At 35.2% G+C, this 15,567-nt stretch overlaps 3 protein-coding genes across 3 annotated transcripts; all 3 read left to right on the plus strand.

Moving 5' to 3' along the window:
* The first annotated feature begins 451 nt into the window (after positions 1-451).
* On the plus strand, positions 452-5,026 carry LOC128680881 (serine protease inhibitor 77Ba-like). The gene has a single exon (XM_053764352.1). It carries the CDS (start codon positions 647-649, stop codon positions 1,838-1,840), a length of 1,194 nt encoding a protein of 397 aa, XP_053620327.1. The 5' UTR covers positions 452-646; the 3' UTR covers positions 1,841-5,026.
* Positions 5,027-6,001: 975 nt separating this feature from the next.
* On the plus strand, positions 6,002-6,700 carry LOC128680688 (uncharacterized). Its single transcript, XM_053763985.1, has one exon. It carries the CDS (start codon positions 6,002-6,004, stop codon positions 6,698-6,700), a length of 699 nt encoding a protein of 232 aa, XP_053619960.1.
* Positions 6,701-14,146: 7,446 nt separating this feature from the next.
* Positions 14,147-15,560, plus strand: LOC128680713 (serine protease inhibitor 2.1-like). The gene has a single exon (XM_053764042.2). It carries the CDS (start codon positions 14,201-14,203, stop codon positions 15,383-15,385), a length of 1,185 nt encoding a protein of 394 aa, XP_053620017.1. The 5' UTR covers positions 14,147-14,200; the 3' UTR covers positions 15,386-15,560.
* The last annotated feature ends 7 nt before the right edge of the window (positions 15,561-15,567 follow it).

A 15,567-nucleotide genomic window follows, 5' to 3' on the forward strand; every position in this document is an offset into this window, starting at 1 on the left:
TACCAAGACATAAAAGACTGAGAACACTGAAATGCATTTTCAAGTTTTCAATCTCTTTCTTAGTCATATTATGGCACGGAAGCATGGGATAGTCGATGAAAACTTATGGTAATTATACAAACTTGTGTCACACGAGAAAGATTCGAACCTGAGACCTTACGGTTCACAAGTCACCACTGCTTCCATATTTTTTTTTATTGCAAATTACTTAAACATACATAATTCAAGAATTGAAAAAAAAACTTTAAAAACAAAAAACCTGACAGACATTTCTGTTTTTAGCAAATCCTGCTCATAAGGCCACATATTTACACAGCAGACTACATTTTTTACTATCACACACAAGGCAAACATCATAATAGCCACTTATTAAACTTATCTGACTTAACTAAAAAAACAATAACAAAAAATACAATATAATACGTGAATTCAATCGATTCGAATTAAAACCAAAAGGGACGATTAAGATAAAAACTGAGTAAAGCTACAGCGACGAACAGTTGTCTGAAATCACTGGATGTAAACATTACTTAACCAGTTTAAGAGTGATATTCATTGTGTACGTGAGAAACCTCCCATTCAAATTGATAGAATCGCTTTTTACCATAGCAGTGTTGCGTTAAAGTTTGTTGAATCAACTCGTACCATGTGGAAGGTCATAGTGCTGATCGTCGGAGTGGTGACCGCCGCACCGACGAACGAAGAAAATCTTAACTTTGTACCTTTAAACGAATTCGCTTTGACACTTCTGGACAACGCTTACGGAGCACAGTCGCTATTAGGAAGAAAGAACATTGCAATATCACCGTTGTCTGTATGGAGCGTATTCTCTTTGCTAGCAGAAGGGTCGTCTGGAGAAACGTTTCATGAATTGATGAAAGGATTAAGACTGCCAAGAGATTTGAGAGCAACACAAGCGTTACATTTTGGCGCGAGAAGCATTTTGAAGAGGAATAACAATGATGTAACACTAAATGGAAAATCTGCTATATTTTCTGAATGCAGTCTCGTTATTCATCCTGAATTTTGTCAAGCAGCCTTAGGATACAACACAGATATTTATTCAGTTGATCCTAGTAACACGACAAAATTGGCTAACGATATCAATTACTACGTGTGTATAGCTACTGAAGGCCAGATTTTCAATGCAGTGAAGCCAGAGTTTTTGGAAAATCTGAAGATGATTATCGTAGACGCTGTATACTTCAAGGCCAATTGGACTGTGCCATTCAATCCTTCGCAAACGAAAGAAGAATCTTTCTACAGCAGTCAAGGAAAATCTATTGGATTAGTGAACATGATGTATCATAAAACGCACCATCGTTTTGCAGATGTAGACGAAATTGGAGCTCAAGTTTTGGAAATGGCATATGGAAGAGACGAACAGTTTTCAATGCTGATTCTTCTGCCTTCTGATGGCATACCGATAAAATCTCTTTTGAGCAACTTGGTATCTCAACCAATGAGTTGGATTGATGCCCTGAAAGATTCAGGAAATGTGAACATTGACTGTTATATCCCTAGATTTAAAATATCTTGCCAAACTGATTTAGTCCCTCCAATGCAATATTCGGGAATTTTATCTATCTTTGACAAGCAGAAGGCGCAATTACCTGGTGTTTCTGACGTTCCCCTGTTTGTATCAAAGACTATACAAAATGTTGAAATTGATGTGAATGAAAGTGGTACAGTTGCTGCAAGTTCTACGGTTGTGGGGTTGGAAAATAGAGTGTTGGGCCAAAGGTTTGAAGCGAATAAGGAATTTGTGTTTATGATTGTTGAGAAGAAGAATAATGTGATATTATTTGCTGGTGTTTACGAGGATCCATCGCCAGTTTAGTAGCTACAATTTCAAAATTTTAGGCTTTCTAATTATTCTATCTTTTGACTCTCGGTAAGTCCTCAATTGACTAGTCTCTAAATTACGGTGTAACTAGAGAATTCAGCTTATGACTCTAAAAAATATAATACGGGTCTAACTACTTGAATATAAAATATGTTTTACTTCGTATACTTTTAGATTATTTCATTTAAAGTGTTCATAATTTAAATATTTTTTTAAGTATTATATTAAGTACCTAATATCTAGTAGCGTAAATAATTGAATTTACAAAATAAAAATTATAACCTACTTATTGCTAGCCATAACACGTAATTATAAAATTGAATCCGTTTTTATTATTACTGATTTGCTTATTACTGCGGTTAAGTTTAGACATGAGTCATAATAGATTGAATTATTTTATCATTTGGTTACCGACTTAAATTGATTAAGTTAGGTAATAAAAAATTATGTAAACACTGTTAATATTAGTGGTACCTGATCTTAATAATACATTTCGTTAATTTAAACGGTCTGACACTTTTTAACTAAGTTTTAAAATATTTGGTGAGGGTTCGATTCCCGCTCGTATTCTGATTATTTTTTTCATCAAAACGTAATGTAACTACCCGCTCATATTGTTTTAAGTTACAGAAAGTATGTTTATTTATTTTATCGTCTTTTACGTCAAAACAGAATAATTGGTGAATGTACAATAATTTATTATGTGACAGTCTTGTCTTCGTTGGTTGGAGAATTTACCGCGAACGAAGCCGCGGGCAAAAGCTAATATGACTGTCATTTGTAATCGCGCTGATGACAGCATGTGCAATTTTTTAGTTTGTTAAATAATTTTCAAGGTCCACCTAATTTTTTTCCCTAAATGTGTTCGATGTTAAATTCGTGACTCGTTTAAGTCATATTTTAGTTATTTTATTTGATGTTTAAAGATAAATTAATTTTATTACATATCTGTACACATGATAATTATGGTGATTTAATTAAAAATAGATGATTTACTTTTACTGGCTTTTACCCTTCAGCCGAGATTCAATTATTCAATTTACAGATTTTTTTTTACATAATCTTGAAACCGTAAACAAAACATGGACTGGTGTTCCGGAGGTTCCATAAAAATAATTTTTAAAAAACCCTCTGAATCGAATTTGACCGGTTTTTTATTTATTTTATTTCGTTTTACTGACTTCGATGTATTATGAACATTGTAGACAAACTTCTATAGTTTTTACCTGTGTGGTGTTAAATATGTAACTATTAGCTACGCCCGAATTAAATTATATATTGTAAAATAAATAAATAAAAAAACAACTATAATAAATTATGTGCTAATTCTATACTATTGTCCGTACATCTAAACAATCCAAGATGACCTCAAGGTCCAAACAATCCAGTCGATAAATTACCCACAACTTCCTTTCATTCTTTGTTGTTCTAACAATCGGAACAGTTTTACTTCATTATAGACCTCTAACGCCGGCTCCACACTGTGGCCAAACTCAGACACATGCCGACACGAATGCGTGAACATTGCGTAGTTAGTATGAGTGTTTTTATTTACCGCAATGACAAACCAGCAATGTATACCGAATATGCCAAAGTTTGGCAAACTGTTCGACGACGTTGTAGAGCCGGCATAACAAAGCACATAAATAAGTATATATATATTTAGATTATTTTATTTTAGCTTATATTAGTCCCATAATTACTGTGCTTTAATATCTCCTACTTGATGTTGCCCGGGGCTTCGCAAGTTCGCACCCGTGGGAGTTTTGATATAAAATATGGCCTATAGCAATATTGGATAATGTACCTTTCTAATGGTAAAAGAATTTTTGAAATCGCTTCGGTAGTTTCGGAGATTACCCGTATTAAACATACAAACTCACAAACGCTTACCTCTTTATAACAATAGTATAGATATAGAACATTATAAAACATCTTAGCAACAAATAACAAAAAAAAATTAATAATAATAATACCTATTAACAAGAAAAACAAACAATAAATCTCTTACTTCCCGTCTGATGTTAAAGTAACTCCATTGATAGTAAATACAATCCAGTTTTAAAATGTCACTGAACTAAAGGGTACCCTACCCAGGTATAATAATATGTTTATTTAGCTCTGATCATCAGTTAAAATTTAAAATGAGGTATAATAAATTAATACATACTTACTCGTAGGTACTAGCTTAATTCATTCACAAAACAAATAAATATCTATCTATCTATACAAATAATAATACTGTCTTTATGTGACTAAACAGAAGCCGAAACCTTTTTTATTTAAAATTATCTGTCTGTATGTATTTGCGCATCACGCACTGAATGTGATGGGCTTTTTACAGTTGTATAACCTAAAATCTGGTATAGGTTTCTTTAGATCCCGAGGTATCGAAAAGTACTTGTACCATTTTGAATCAGCAATTCAGAAGTAAATCGTGATAAGGCGAATGTGTTCAAGAAAATATTTCGTGCCAGCTTCACGCTGTCGCCGAACACTCGACGAGAATGCGTGAATATTGCTTAGTTAAATAGTAATTATGAGCCTAGCCTTTGTTTACCGCAAGTTTGGCAAATAAGTCACGATTAGAATTCAGTTAAAAATAACTATGTTTATGACTTGTGAATGATACACGTACGCCTATTAAAATGAAAAAAACAAGGACCTTACAAGCGCATGAGAAGGAAGATAGATACTTACCTATTTTGTTTTCTGATTACTTTCTATCACTTATCAGTAATTTAAATAAGGTATATTCACACAATAACCTTACATTATTGGTTGAGCAATGATGCTCTGAGGTGCGCTTGCTAAGTAAATAAGTAGGTATGTATTATGTGTAATGTGTCTATCATGGAATTAGTAGGTAACGGAGTAGGTTACCTCCTAATTGCATGGTGTGTATATATTTTTTTTTGTCAAGAGTGGGTCGTTGAGTATCTACTATCTCATCTGAGCAGTATCCTGGTTGTTTCCTGTCTCGTGTACCTACCTATTATAGTTTTCATTTATCACTCATCAAAGAAAGCATCCTAAGAAAGAATAGGTACATCGTGAGGAAACTATAACAGCACTCTTTTTGATGATACATTATATCAAAAGATTTATTAGCTTGTGTTTGAGCAATGGCTAACCACTCGAATTAAAAGTGCCAAGAAAGTCGTTGTGTGTTCTTTCAACTTTCATTGACATGCGACGTAGTGCCAGCATCGGACGTGTTTTTGTTAGCTCTGTACTTACATTTTTATTTTAGTGCATAAAAGTTCATCTTAACCACTGAATTTTATATTACTGGAAGCAGTTATTTTTGGACCTCATTACAATACAAAAACTGTGATTGTGCTCACTATATTTCAAGAATTATAAACAATTAAACTTCCAAAGTGATCAGTGACATTTTTCAAAAGTGGGTGACCGTAAAAGATTGTTTTTACGAGTAACATTTATCATCGGAGCAAGTTATGAGGAGTCCATATATGTTTGATAATTTCGTCACTAACACTAAATACAAACTGGCTCAGCGGTAGAACGCACGGTGGACGTCCGAGAGTTCATGGTTCAATCCCCAGTCGCAGAATATAAAAATATTTTTTCAAAAATATTTTCTTCAAAATTGGCTTTCAACAACTAAAATATTGAGGAGATAAAGTAATACGAAATTTATAATATCCTTTATTAGCAAAATAATTTCCTAATAATTTGTCTAACGATATGGCGAATTGCGACGAACATTGTATTGCCTGCAGAGATACTTTACCACCAGTCGGCGAAAGAGAAATGTGTTTGTGCACATATTGCAAACAAGATTACCATCTGAGATGCTTAAATATAGATAAGAATACATTCACTAAACTAGACTTAAAATCGAAATCGCTATGGAAGTGTCCTACTTGCTATAATATAACTAATCGACGCAAAGGGGATAACACAAACACACCAGTTAGGAGAGCGGTGGTTTTGGATGACTCAGTAATGTCATGCGACGACTCACTTATTGTTGATAACTCTTTACAAAATCCACAGCCTTCTGCTTCAGTACGCCCGTCTCTGGGAGGGGAAGTGACACTGCAAAGTATCGCGAATTTATTGGATTCTAAACTTGAATCAAAATTGGATGAAAAGTTTGAATTATTTAAGAGATCATTTCAATCTAGTATGAGCCACCTCATAAAAAAAGAAGTAGTTGCTGCTATTGACCAAGTCAGGCTTGAATTTACACAAACTACAGACTTTTTACAAAACGGGCAGAAAGAGCTCAAATCGGACATCGAGTCGACTGATGCAAAGGTTAAGTCACTTGAGAAACAAAATACTGACCTGAAAAAAGATTTGAATGCTTTGCAAAGACGTCTGGAATCGATAGAAAAAGTATCGCGTAGCCTTAATGTTGAAATTCAGGGAGTGCCCGAAAAGAGAAACGAGAATGTTATGACGCTCGTAAAGAATCTGTATAATGCAGTGAGCTTACCTACTACAGATACTGAAATTAGTACTTGTCGCCGAGTTGCGAAGTTACCTACAACTGCATCGAGCCGCCCACGTAACATTTTGCTATCACTGCCCTCTATGCGCCACCGTGATACTCTCCTGTCAGCTGTCAAGCGTTACAACAAATCAAACCCCGGTAACACATTAAGTTCTGTGCACTTAGGGATACAGGGCGACAAATGTCCTGTCTACGTTTCTGAACACCTATCACCAGAGTGCAAGGAGCTTTTCGCCTTGTCCAGAGTAGCAGCCCGAGGAAAATACAGATACGTATGGGTTAAATATGGAAACATTTATGTTAGGAAAGATGAGAACTCTCCGGCGATCCACATTAAAAACAAGGATTGTCTATCGAAAATCAAATAGTTTTATATTTATAGTGATTATTTAATTATATTTATTTCTCATATTATTATATATTTTTTTTTTTTTTTTCTATATAACTTTGTAATTGAATTATTTGATTATGCTTATGTACTATCAAAATGTAAATCGTATGCGTTCTAAAACACATCAGCTATACTTAAACATACTTAACAGTGATTACGATGTAATTTGCTTGACTGAGACAAATTTGGATGTAGGTATTTTTAATGAGGAGATGTTTGATGAGCGTTACAATGTATTCAGGCGAGATAGAAATGAAAGTTCTTATAACGGGAGGAAGGACGAGGGAGGAGGGGTAATCGTGGCTATTAAAAAATGTTATACTGTTATTCGTAGATCGTCCTGGGACAGTAACTTTGAGGATGTCTGGATTTCTATACTGCCCAAGTCCTCAAACCATTCTCCATTAAATATATGCTTATGTTATCTTCCACCTTATCTCCTTTCCGATGATGTCAGTAAATTTATGACGCACTGTCAAAATATCATTCTTAATAACAACTCTTCAGGACATTTTATACTGGTAGGCGACTTTAACTTCCCTGAAATATACTGGAATAAATCTGATTTGGATTCGCGACTTACCCCTGGCTCTGCTGTTTCCTCCAAGGACCGCTTTCTTTTTGACACAATGGCGTTATGTGATCTCAAACAGTACAATAGCTTTAGAAATTGTAACGATCGCCTCTTAGACCTAGTATTATCTACTATAAATGACCTAGAAGTAAATGAAATTGACCCACTATTAAATCTTGACCGCCATCATCCGGCTTTACTGATAAATCTTGACTATTGTAATGGCAAACCTAATCTTATGAAGCCGAATCCTAATGTTTTAAAACCTAACTTTTATAAATGCAACTTCGATAATGTTAGAGATTATTTAGGTAAAATTAACTGGTATGATCTATTTGATGGTTTGGATATCGATAGCGCCGTAGAAGCTTTGTACGAGGAAATTAATTCTGCTATTCTATTGTACACACCGCTGAAAAAATGTAACCCTCATCTATATCCGTACTGGTTTAGTTATCCCCTTATTCAATGTCTTCGTGAAAAGGAAAAATATCATAAATTATTTAAAAAGTTTGCCAACCCAAGGGATTACGACACGTATAAAATGTTGAGAAGTCGCAGCAAACATCTAATGGACGCATGTTACAAATCTATGCAGAGGGAGGTTGAAAATAACTTAGATAAGGACGTTAGACAATTCTTTAAATTTGTTAATAATAAAAAGTCAGGTGCAACTAGGGGTGTTCCTGAATCTATGAGTCATGGTGATAAATTTGCTACAGACCCTCAAGGCATTTGTGAACTGTTTTCTACATACTTTTCTTCGGTCTATGAAATTTCTGACAATAATGATTCTACATTTGCACTACCTGACAGACTTAATCTAACACTAAATAATGTTTTCATAACCAGAGAAGATATAGTCAAAAAAATCCAATCATTGGACTCCCATAAGGGGCCTGGGCCAGATGGTATACCATCATTGTTTGTCAAGGAATGCTGTGATGAGCTAAGCGAACCATTGTTCATTGTTTTCAATAAATCACTCAATAGTGGTATATTTCCTAATGTTTGGAAGAATGCCTACGTTGTGCCGATACATAAATCAGGGGATAGAACTAAATGTGAAAATTATAGACCAATTAGCATCTTATCCTGTATAGCAAAAATCTTTGAGTCTCTTGTTTATGAACACGTCTACAGCCATGTTAAGCAAGCCATCTCTAATTTTCAACATGGTTTTGTTTCTGGGAGGTCAACTGTTAGCAATTTATTAGTATATAAAAATTACATATGTCAGGCATTTGCATCAAACAAGCAAGTTGATTCTATATATACTGATTTCTCTAAAGCCTTTGATAAAGTTGACCACAGAATACTCTCGGCTAAATTGGCTGCATATGGGATACATGGCAATTTGTTAAGATGGTTGATTTCATATCTTTCCAACCGCAGTCAGATCGTTGCAGTTAAAGGATTTTTATCAAAACCGGTCGAATTAACATCTGGAGTTCCACAAGGCTCCCATCTAGGTCCATTGTTATTTATAATATTCATTAATGACTTAGTTGAACATATTTCAAGTGAGGTTTTGTTGTATGCGGACGATCTTAAGTTGTTTCGAGTAGTTAATGGTGTTAATGACTGCCTGATGCTCCAACGTGATCTTGACAATATTCAAAATTGGTGTTTTCGCAATAAAATGTATTTAAACGTGGACAAGTGTTTTTACATAACTTTCACCACAAAAAAAAGTCAGATACAATATGAATATCATATAGGGAATCAATTATTAGCCCAAAAGTCTGTGGCAAAGGATTTGGGTGTCTACTTTGATTCTAAATTGAATTTTAAGGAACATTTCGAGTATATCTCTAATCGTGGTTATCAGTTGGTTGGTTTTATTATAAGGATTATGAAAGATTTTAAGAAGCCGTCTACTTTGATTTATCTGTTTAATGTATTAGTTCGTTCTGTTCTTGAATATGCTTCGGTAGTGTGGTCGCCATTTTATAATGTCCATTCTGCAAAAATTGAGGGCGTTCAAAGGCGCTTTTTACGATCTATATGTTTTAAATACGGTTTAATCCGCACACTCGCAACATACGATGATAGGGCAAAATATTTTAATGTGACTAGATTGGACAGACGAAGACAACTATGTGAGTTGGTGTACCTCCACAAGATTGTCCACTCCTCCATTGATTGTCCTGAACTTGTTAACCTAATTAATTTCAATGGCCGGTCTCGGTTGCGAGATCCGCGCATTTTCCGCCTGATTGCTTATAAAAACAATACATCGTTCTTTAACCCAATAGTTCGAATGTGTCGCGATTTCGACGAACTTAGGCGTCGTAACGCTGATCTAGACATTTTCAATCCTAACCTGTCTCATTATAAACGCATTGTTAAATCTATCTTGGATGAACATTGTTAAATCTACCTTGGATGAACTAAATTCTTTAAACATACTTGTATAACCTTAATTTTAATTTTATGTATAATTGTTTAGCTTTGCACTAGTATTTATTTTGCAAATCTGTGTACACTCCAGTGGATTTCAGATTGGTTTTTAATTACTGTTATTTATATTAAGTGTTTTTTTATCTGTAATCTGTTTGTGTACCTTATCAATAAAAATAAATAAAAATAAAAATAAAAACAACTTACATAATGGCCACGATCCTAAGCTAAAAAGAATATGTATGACAACTAGGTACTTATTCATTACACAAATCTGAAAAAAATAAAGGGACTTTTAAGTTAATCAATTTCTTTTGAAAGGGTATACCTACCTAACCAGATTGTTCCCGTTGCGTTATACGAACTTAAGCCCTGGTAGAAGTGGCACTCACCAACTGATGGCTTGATGTCGTCAAGAATGCTACGCGTGACAATGGTCTGACAACTTGGGCTGTAGCGTGTGGTTACTCCCTAGAATAGGACCACTCCATGTCCTCCCGTGGATGTCGTACGAGGGGATTAAGGGACACATAGCCTAGGCAGGAGGGTAGACATCAGGCAGGCGAGGTTATAAATCACAGCCGAATCTCCAAAATTTGAAGAAAGAACATGCGGAGATGAAGGAGAGGTCTGACAACTAGGGATTCTGACGACCATGCGACTCCGACGCTCAATGACTGCGGTACTAACCGGGACACAGGTACAGTACCTAGGTATACTTCTAATAGCTAAGCTGAGAAAGAAATAAAAATTTAATAAAAATATCTAGAACAGCTGTTGATCTCAAAAAATTATATTGACCTTTAAAATGCATACGTGATCATTGGAAGGTGTGCACTGTAACGGATTAATAAGGACGTATTTTCCAAAAAAATATTTGACGAGCATCTTTCGTTGAAATGAATAAACTGCATAAGTTCACACTAAGTGCTTACCTACCAACGGCTAGCTTATAAATGTATACTTAAGTACCTACATAAGTACTAACTACTAGAAAATAAAATATAATGTGAAATGTTCACTAATGCTGATAGTTTTTCTTAATACTCTTCTTTATTTATCAACTCGCAAAAATGACCTCAATATACCTACCTAAAATATATAATAAATAAAAAGTTCTAAAATGGTAATTGTTTTTTTCTTTCCACTCCTGTGGTGGTATAGTTGGCCAGATATTGCATAAACCTACTTACCCATTCTTTCTTATCTATACGTCTATTGTCTATCCATCACTTCTTGGTTGCCTGGTAGAAATGGCCACAGACTCCAAGTCTGCCTGTACACGATTTTGAAATAAATTTATATGTACTTATAGACGCAAAAGATCTAAGTGTTAATGTGTCAGTACGCATGGGTTATCAGGCATTAGGTATATTCTTATTTTCCGAACGAATGGTATGATCTTAATCATACTTAGTTCTTCAGGTGTAGCTTTTTTAACCCTATCCCTTTTATAACTTGCGTATTTGACCGTAACTGGGAAACCCGCTATATTTTGGCCAGAGGTACTCAAACTTCTAAAGATATTTTATTAATTATTAATTAACATGGCAATAGAGCTCTTATAGTCGTTAGAAAGATCTTCACAATCAACGTGGGAGCGTGTCCGAGCTTTAAACATTTCAGTCCTCACGTTGGAACGCGATCCTCGGTGCAACATCAAGTCATGCTTATCAAAATAATGCATTGTCATGGAAGCAGAAAGCGACGTGGGAAATTGCAACTCCGTAGAATAAGTGGAAGTTGGTGATGTTTGACTTACAAGATTTGATTACCGACAGAAGCCGACAGACGAACAAGTATCGGACATCCACAGGTTAGATGGCGCGATGATCTGCGAAAACTTCCAGAGTACGACTGGAAGCGTAGAAACCGACAACATCGGTGCACCTTGGGAAAAGCCTATTCCAGCAGGCTTTCTTTCGAATCCCAATCTCAATGCAAGAAACGTCATTTGGCACTCTTGAATTTAACACTAGCGCCACATTGGTGCGGATATTGAGTGAACTAAATTTCATTGGGATTGAGTTTGGAACTTGAGATCGTTACACTTGAAGCCACTTTGACAGCTCCATATTGCGTCGCAATTGTGTTATTATTGGATATTGTAATAGCGAAAGAATAACTTTGTTAGAATTAATATTTTGACTGTGAAAAAATAAAATGGCTCGTTTGGTGTTGGACTGACGTAGGCTGATGATAGCCTCATATCCTTTCATTGAGGCAAAACAAGGAAACCCAAAAAAGTGGGACTGAAATAAATCGGGACGTTCCGTTAAAAATTTAGCAACATTTGGCAACACGTGTTCCCATCCTTTAGTGTCATAAAACTACTTCTTTGTTTAAATTTAATGTGTTCCTGTCACCGTTTTATCTGAAGTGACGCAATGCCATCTTCAACGGAATCTCATTCCAAAGATGGCGGCCAAAGGTAACAGGAAAAGCTATTGTGATACCTAAAGTCGTCTTGAAAAACAATATCCTATTGATACACAATGCTACAATTTGTATTGTGTAGTGAGGAATTCGGCGGTTGGCGATTGTTCAGCGATGAACTCGTTACGTGTGTGTTACTTACTGTACATCTCATTAAATGGTTTGAAATCATTGTTTTCAGTGGTGTGGATACTTCATAGATAAAATAATAATTAATGGATTCAATATAAATACTTAGAATACTTAGAATTTCGATAAATACCTCTGGTCCACACCAACAACATCTAGTTTTGCTACAGTTTGTTTGTAATATAAAAAAATTGAGTTCCTTATATAAAAAATATTATCTGCACCCCGGGGGCCTTCGCTCTCGTGGGAATTTAGGGATAATATATAAGTATATTATACCCGTATACCAAATTCCAAAAAGAGTAACATACATACATACTTATTTATAATATTAGTTGGATACATTATGTATTTTTCTAGAAACAAATGGGAAATACCTCCCCTACACAATTTTTAAATGTGCCTAGCTACCTATTTGTCATTATTCCATCTGGCTGATACATACAAATTAAATATACCTTTATGTAGTAACTATTTATTTGAAACTATAACTTTATCAATGTTATAGTTTCAAATAAATTGTAACTAGGTACGTATATGAAGCGGAAGCGGTGGTGGTGTAATGGTTAAGACCCCGCGTGTGGATCGAAAGGTCCTAGGTTAGAATCCTACTCGTGCTACATGAGTTTGTATACAAATCTGATTCATATTTATAGTAGTTTTCATCGACCACCACTTGCTTCCGGCGAAGGAAAACATCGTGAGGAAACCTGCACACTGGTTAATTATTATTAACTTGTATGTAAAATGGAGAAGGCAATGGCAAACCACTTCAATAATAATGCCAAGTAGTTGTGTGTGTTTCATTCTACGTAATGACCACGAACATCAGCCATGAGGAATACGACTATGAAGAAGGTACCTACTTAAATAAATAAATTGTAAACTGAAACTTGACATTGATAATGTTATGAATGTGTCAAAAACACCGGCGTAGTAACACACAGCATCTATATTATTACTTTTCAGAGCTGCGTACTTTCTCTGTTTCTTTGCGACGGAGTGAATAAATACAGTGCTTGTGCTTGTGTGTGCTTTTTCTTGGTAAATGGTTTTGGTTATATGGTGAAGGTAACGGTTCGGTATGGTAATGGTGGTGGTAATGTTGTGGTAGCCACAATGTATTATGTATATCTATATCAAAATTTGTCTCAGGAATTATATTTATTACTCACAGCGTAAAACACTGGTCAAGGTTTATTGACGGTTTATTGTTTTGAGGCGCTAAAATCCTATTGTTAGTTTCCGTAAGTGTGAATATTGAAAATCAATTAATATAAGGAAGCTATAGGAAAAAAACCCACAGTTTGATTTATAAATAACTTATGTGGTAGAACAAGTTATTTAGTAAACTGAGGATTATGAAAAGAAAAAAAGAAAAGAGGCTTACCAGCCAGTTAGGTAAGTACAAACATATTGAGATAAGCGTACCCAAACCACAGATTACATAGGTATTTCCAGTACCTAAAGTAAATAAGTAAGTAATTAGGCGTTCGGGAAATTAAAATCATTTAAGTAGTTGATAAAACCATTCATACCTACGTATGTACCCACACAGATTACTAGAGAAGCACTCAATTCAGATACATAATTAAAATACTACTAAGTACTATACACAGCCTTAAGAAGAAGAAACAATAGACTATGAACTAATTGTTTCTTCTTCTTAAGTGCATTTCATTTTTGCAAACTTTGAAAACCACTTGCCAATCGAGCACGTATGGTTCGTCACGACTCCAAACCAGTTCCACTCGTCTTCGACCAATACGCAAATGTATCAAAACACAAAAAACAAAACAAGGAAAAACAACTTTAATTATCAGCTAATACAGTCATAATTACATCGACTCAGTTTTTGTTGTGGACGTCGTTATAAACAGTTCCCTCGTCGCATAATAATTATTTAGTTTGTTACAAGACACGGTAGAGTGAACAATGGAGCGCGCTGTGTTGTTACTTTTCATCGCATCTGTACATTGTGCCGTAGATTTTAGTGAAAGACCGAGAAATTTCAGCATAGAACTTGTGTACCACACTGCCCAACAAACTGGAGGTCATGTTGTGATTTCACCTTTCGGGATATGGACCTTGATGACAGGTGTAGCTCTTGGAGCAACGGACAACAGTTATCAACAACTGGCTAATGCATTCATTCTACCTAAAAACAAAGCCAGTTTAATTAATGGCTACAAGAAATTGACAGACGTCGTGCTTAATCCCAACACTGATGGAGTTCAATTAACAAGTAAGAATTTCGTTTTTCTGGACGAGAATTTCAACGTGTTTCCGGACTTCAAGAGGACAGTGCAAAACGATTTCGGCGCAGCGGTGAAAGTTTTAAATTTCAAAGATCCCAATTCTGCGAATGTCGCGAATTCTTACATAGAAACTTCTGGTGGAAGGGTGACGAACGTTTTGAGATCTGACGACTTTAGAGAATCGAGAATGATACTTACAAACGTGATATCTTTCAAAGGATTATGGTCTTCCCCATTCAATAAGTCTGATACAGTCGTCGAGCCATTTTACAACGAAGAAAAAACTGTAACAGGATCTGTTAATATGATGTATCAAAAAGGACAATTCCCTTATTCCAACGTTAGAGAATTACAATCGTTTGTGCTTGAAATCCCATACGGCGACGACGGTAAATACTCAATGATATTTGTCTTGCCTTATCCTAATATGAAAGTGTCTGAAGTGTATAAGAACTTCGCAAATTTCGGTCTCAAAGATGTATTCAAAACTCTTCAGAGAGATGTCGATGAGTACGGTTTAGAAGATATCGATGTGAAGATTCCAAGATTCCACATCACTACAAACGTTGTTATGAACAAGCCGTTGAACGACATGGGCGTTTACGATATCTTTCAGCCAGATTCGGCAAGTTTTGATAGAGTGACAAAAGAAGATATATTCGTCTCGGCGATTGTTCACAAAGCTGACATAGAAGTGACGGAGACGGGAACAGTTGCATCAGCTGCTACATCAGCTTATTTCGCAGACAGGATATCATCGCCAAGCTTCTATGCTAATAGACCATTCGTATACTTCGTTATAGAGAAATCTACTACCACAGTTTTATTTGGTGGCATTTATTCTAAACCTACCGTATATTAATACAATGCAATAATACTCGAGTGATACTTCCTTATTATATTTTTTGCGTGTTGAGCCATTTTTGGCCAAATCCGCTATTGTTCGGAAGACTGAGTTAATAATTAGCGTTCCAGTCATAATAATATTTTAGTATAAGACGTATTTATCTGCCATTACATTATTTAATAACAAAGGACGTAGTT

Source organism: Plodia interpunctella, chromosome 25 (genome assembly GCF_027563975.2).
Source record: "Plodia interpunctella isolate USDA-ARS_2022_Savannah chromosome 25, ilPloInte3.2, whole genome shotgun sequence".
NCBI classification, from domain to species: Eukaryota; Metazoa; Arthropoda; class Insecta; order Lepidoptera; family Pyralidae; genus Plodia; species Plodia interpunctella.

What these genes read in the sequence shown, in the direction of transcription:
- LOC128680881 (XM_053764352.1), top strand. Translation starts at nt 647, where the DNA reads ATGTGGAAGGTCATAGTGCTGATCGTCGGAGTGGTGACCGCCGCACCG.
- LOC128680688 (XM_053763985.1), top strand. Translation starts at nt 6,002, where the DNA reads ATGAGCCACCTCATAAAAAAAGAAGTAGTTGCTGCTATTGACCAAGTC.
- LOC128680713 (XM_053764042.2), top strand. Translation starts at nt 14,201, where the DNA reads ATGGAGCGCGCTGTGTTGTTACTTTTCATCGCATCTGTACATTGTGCC.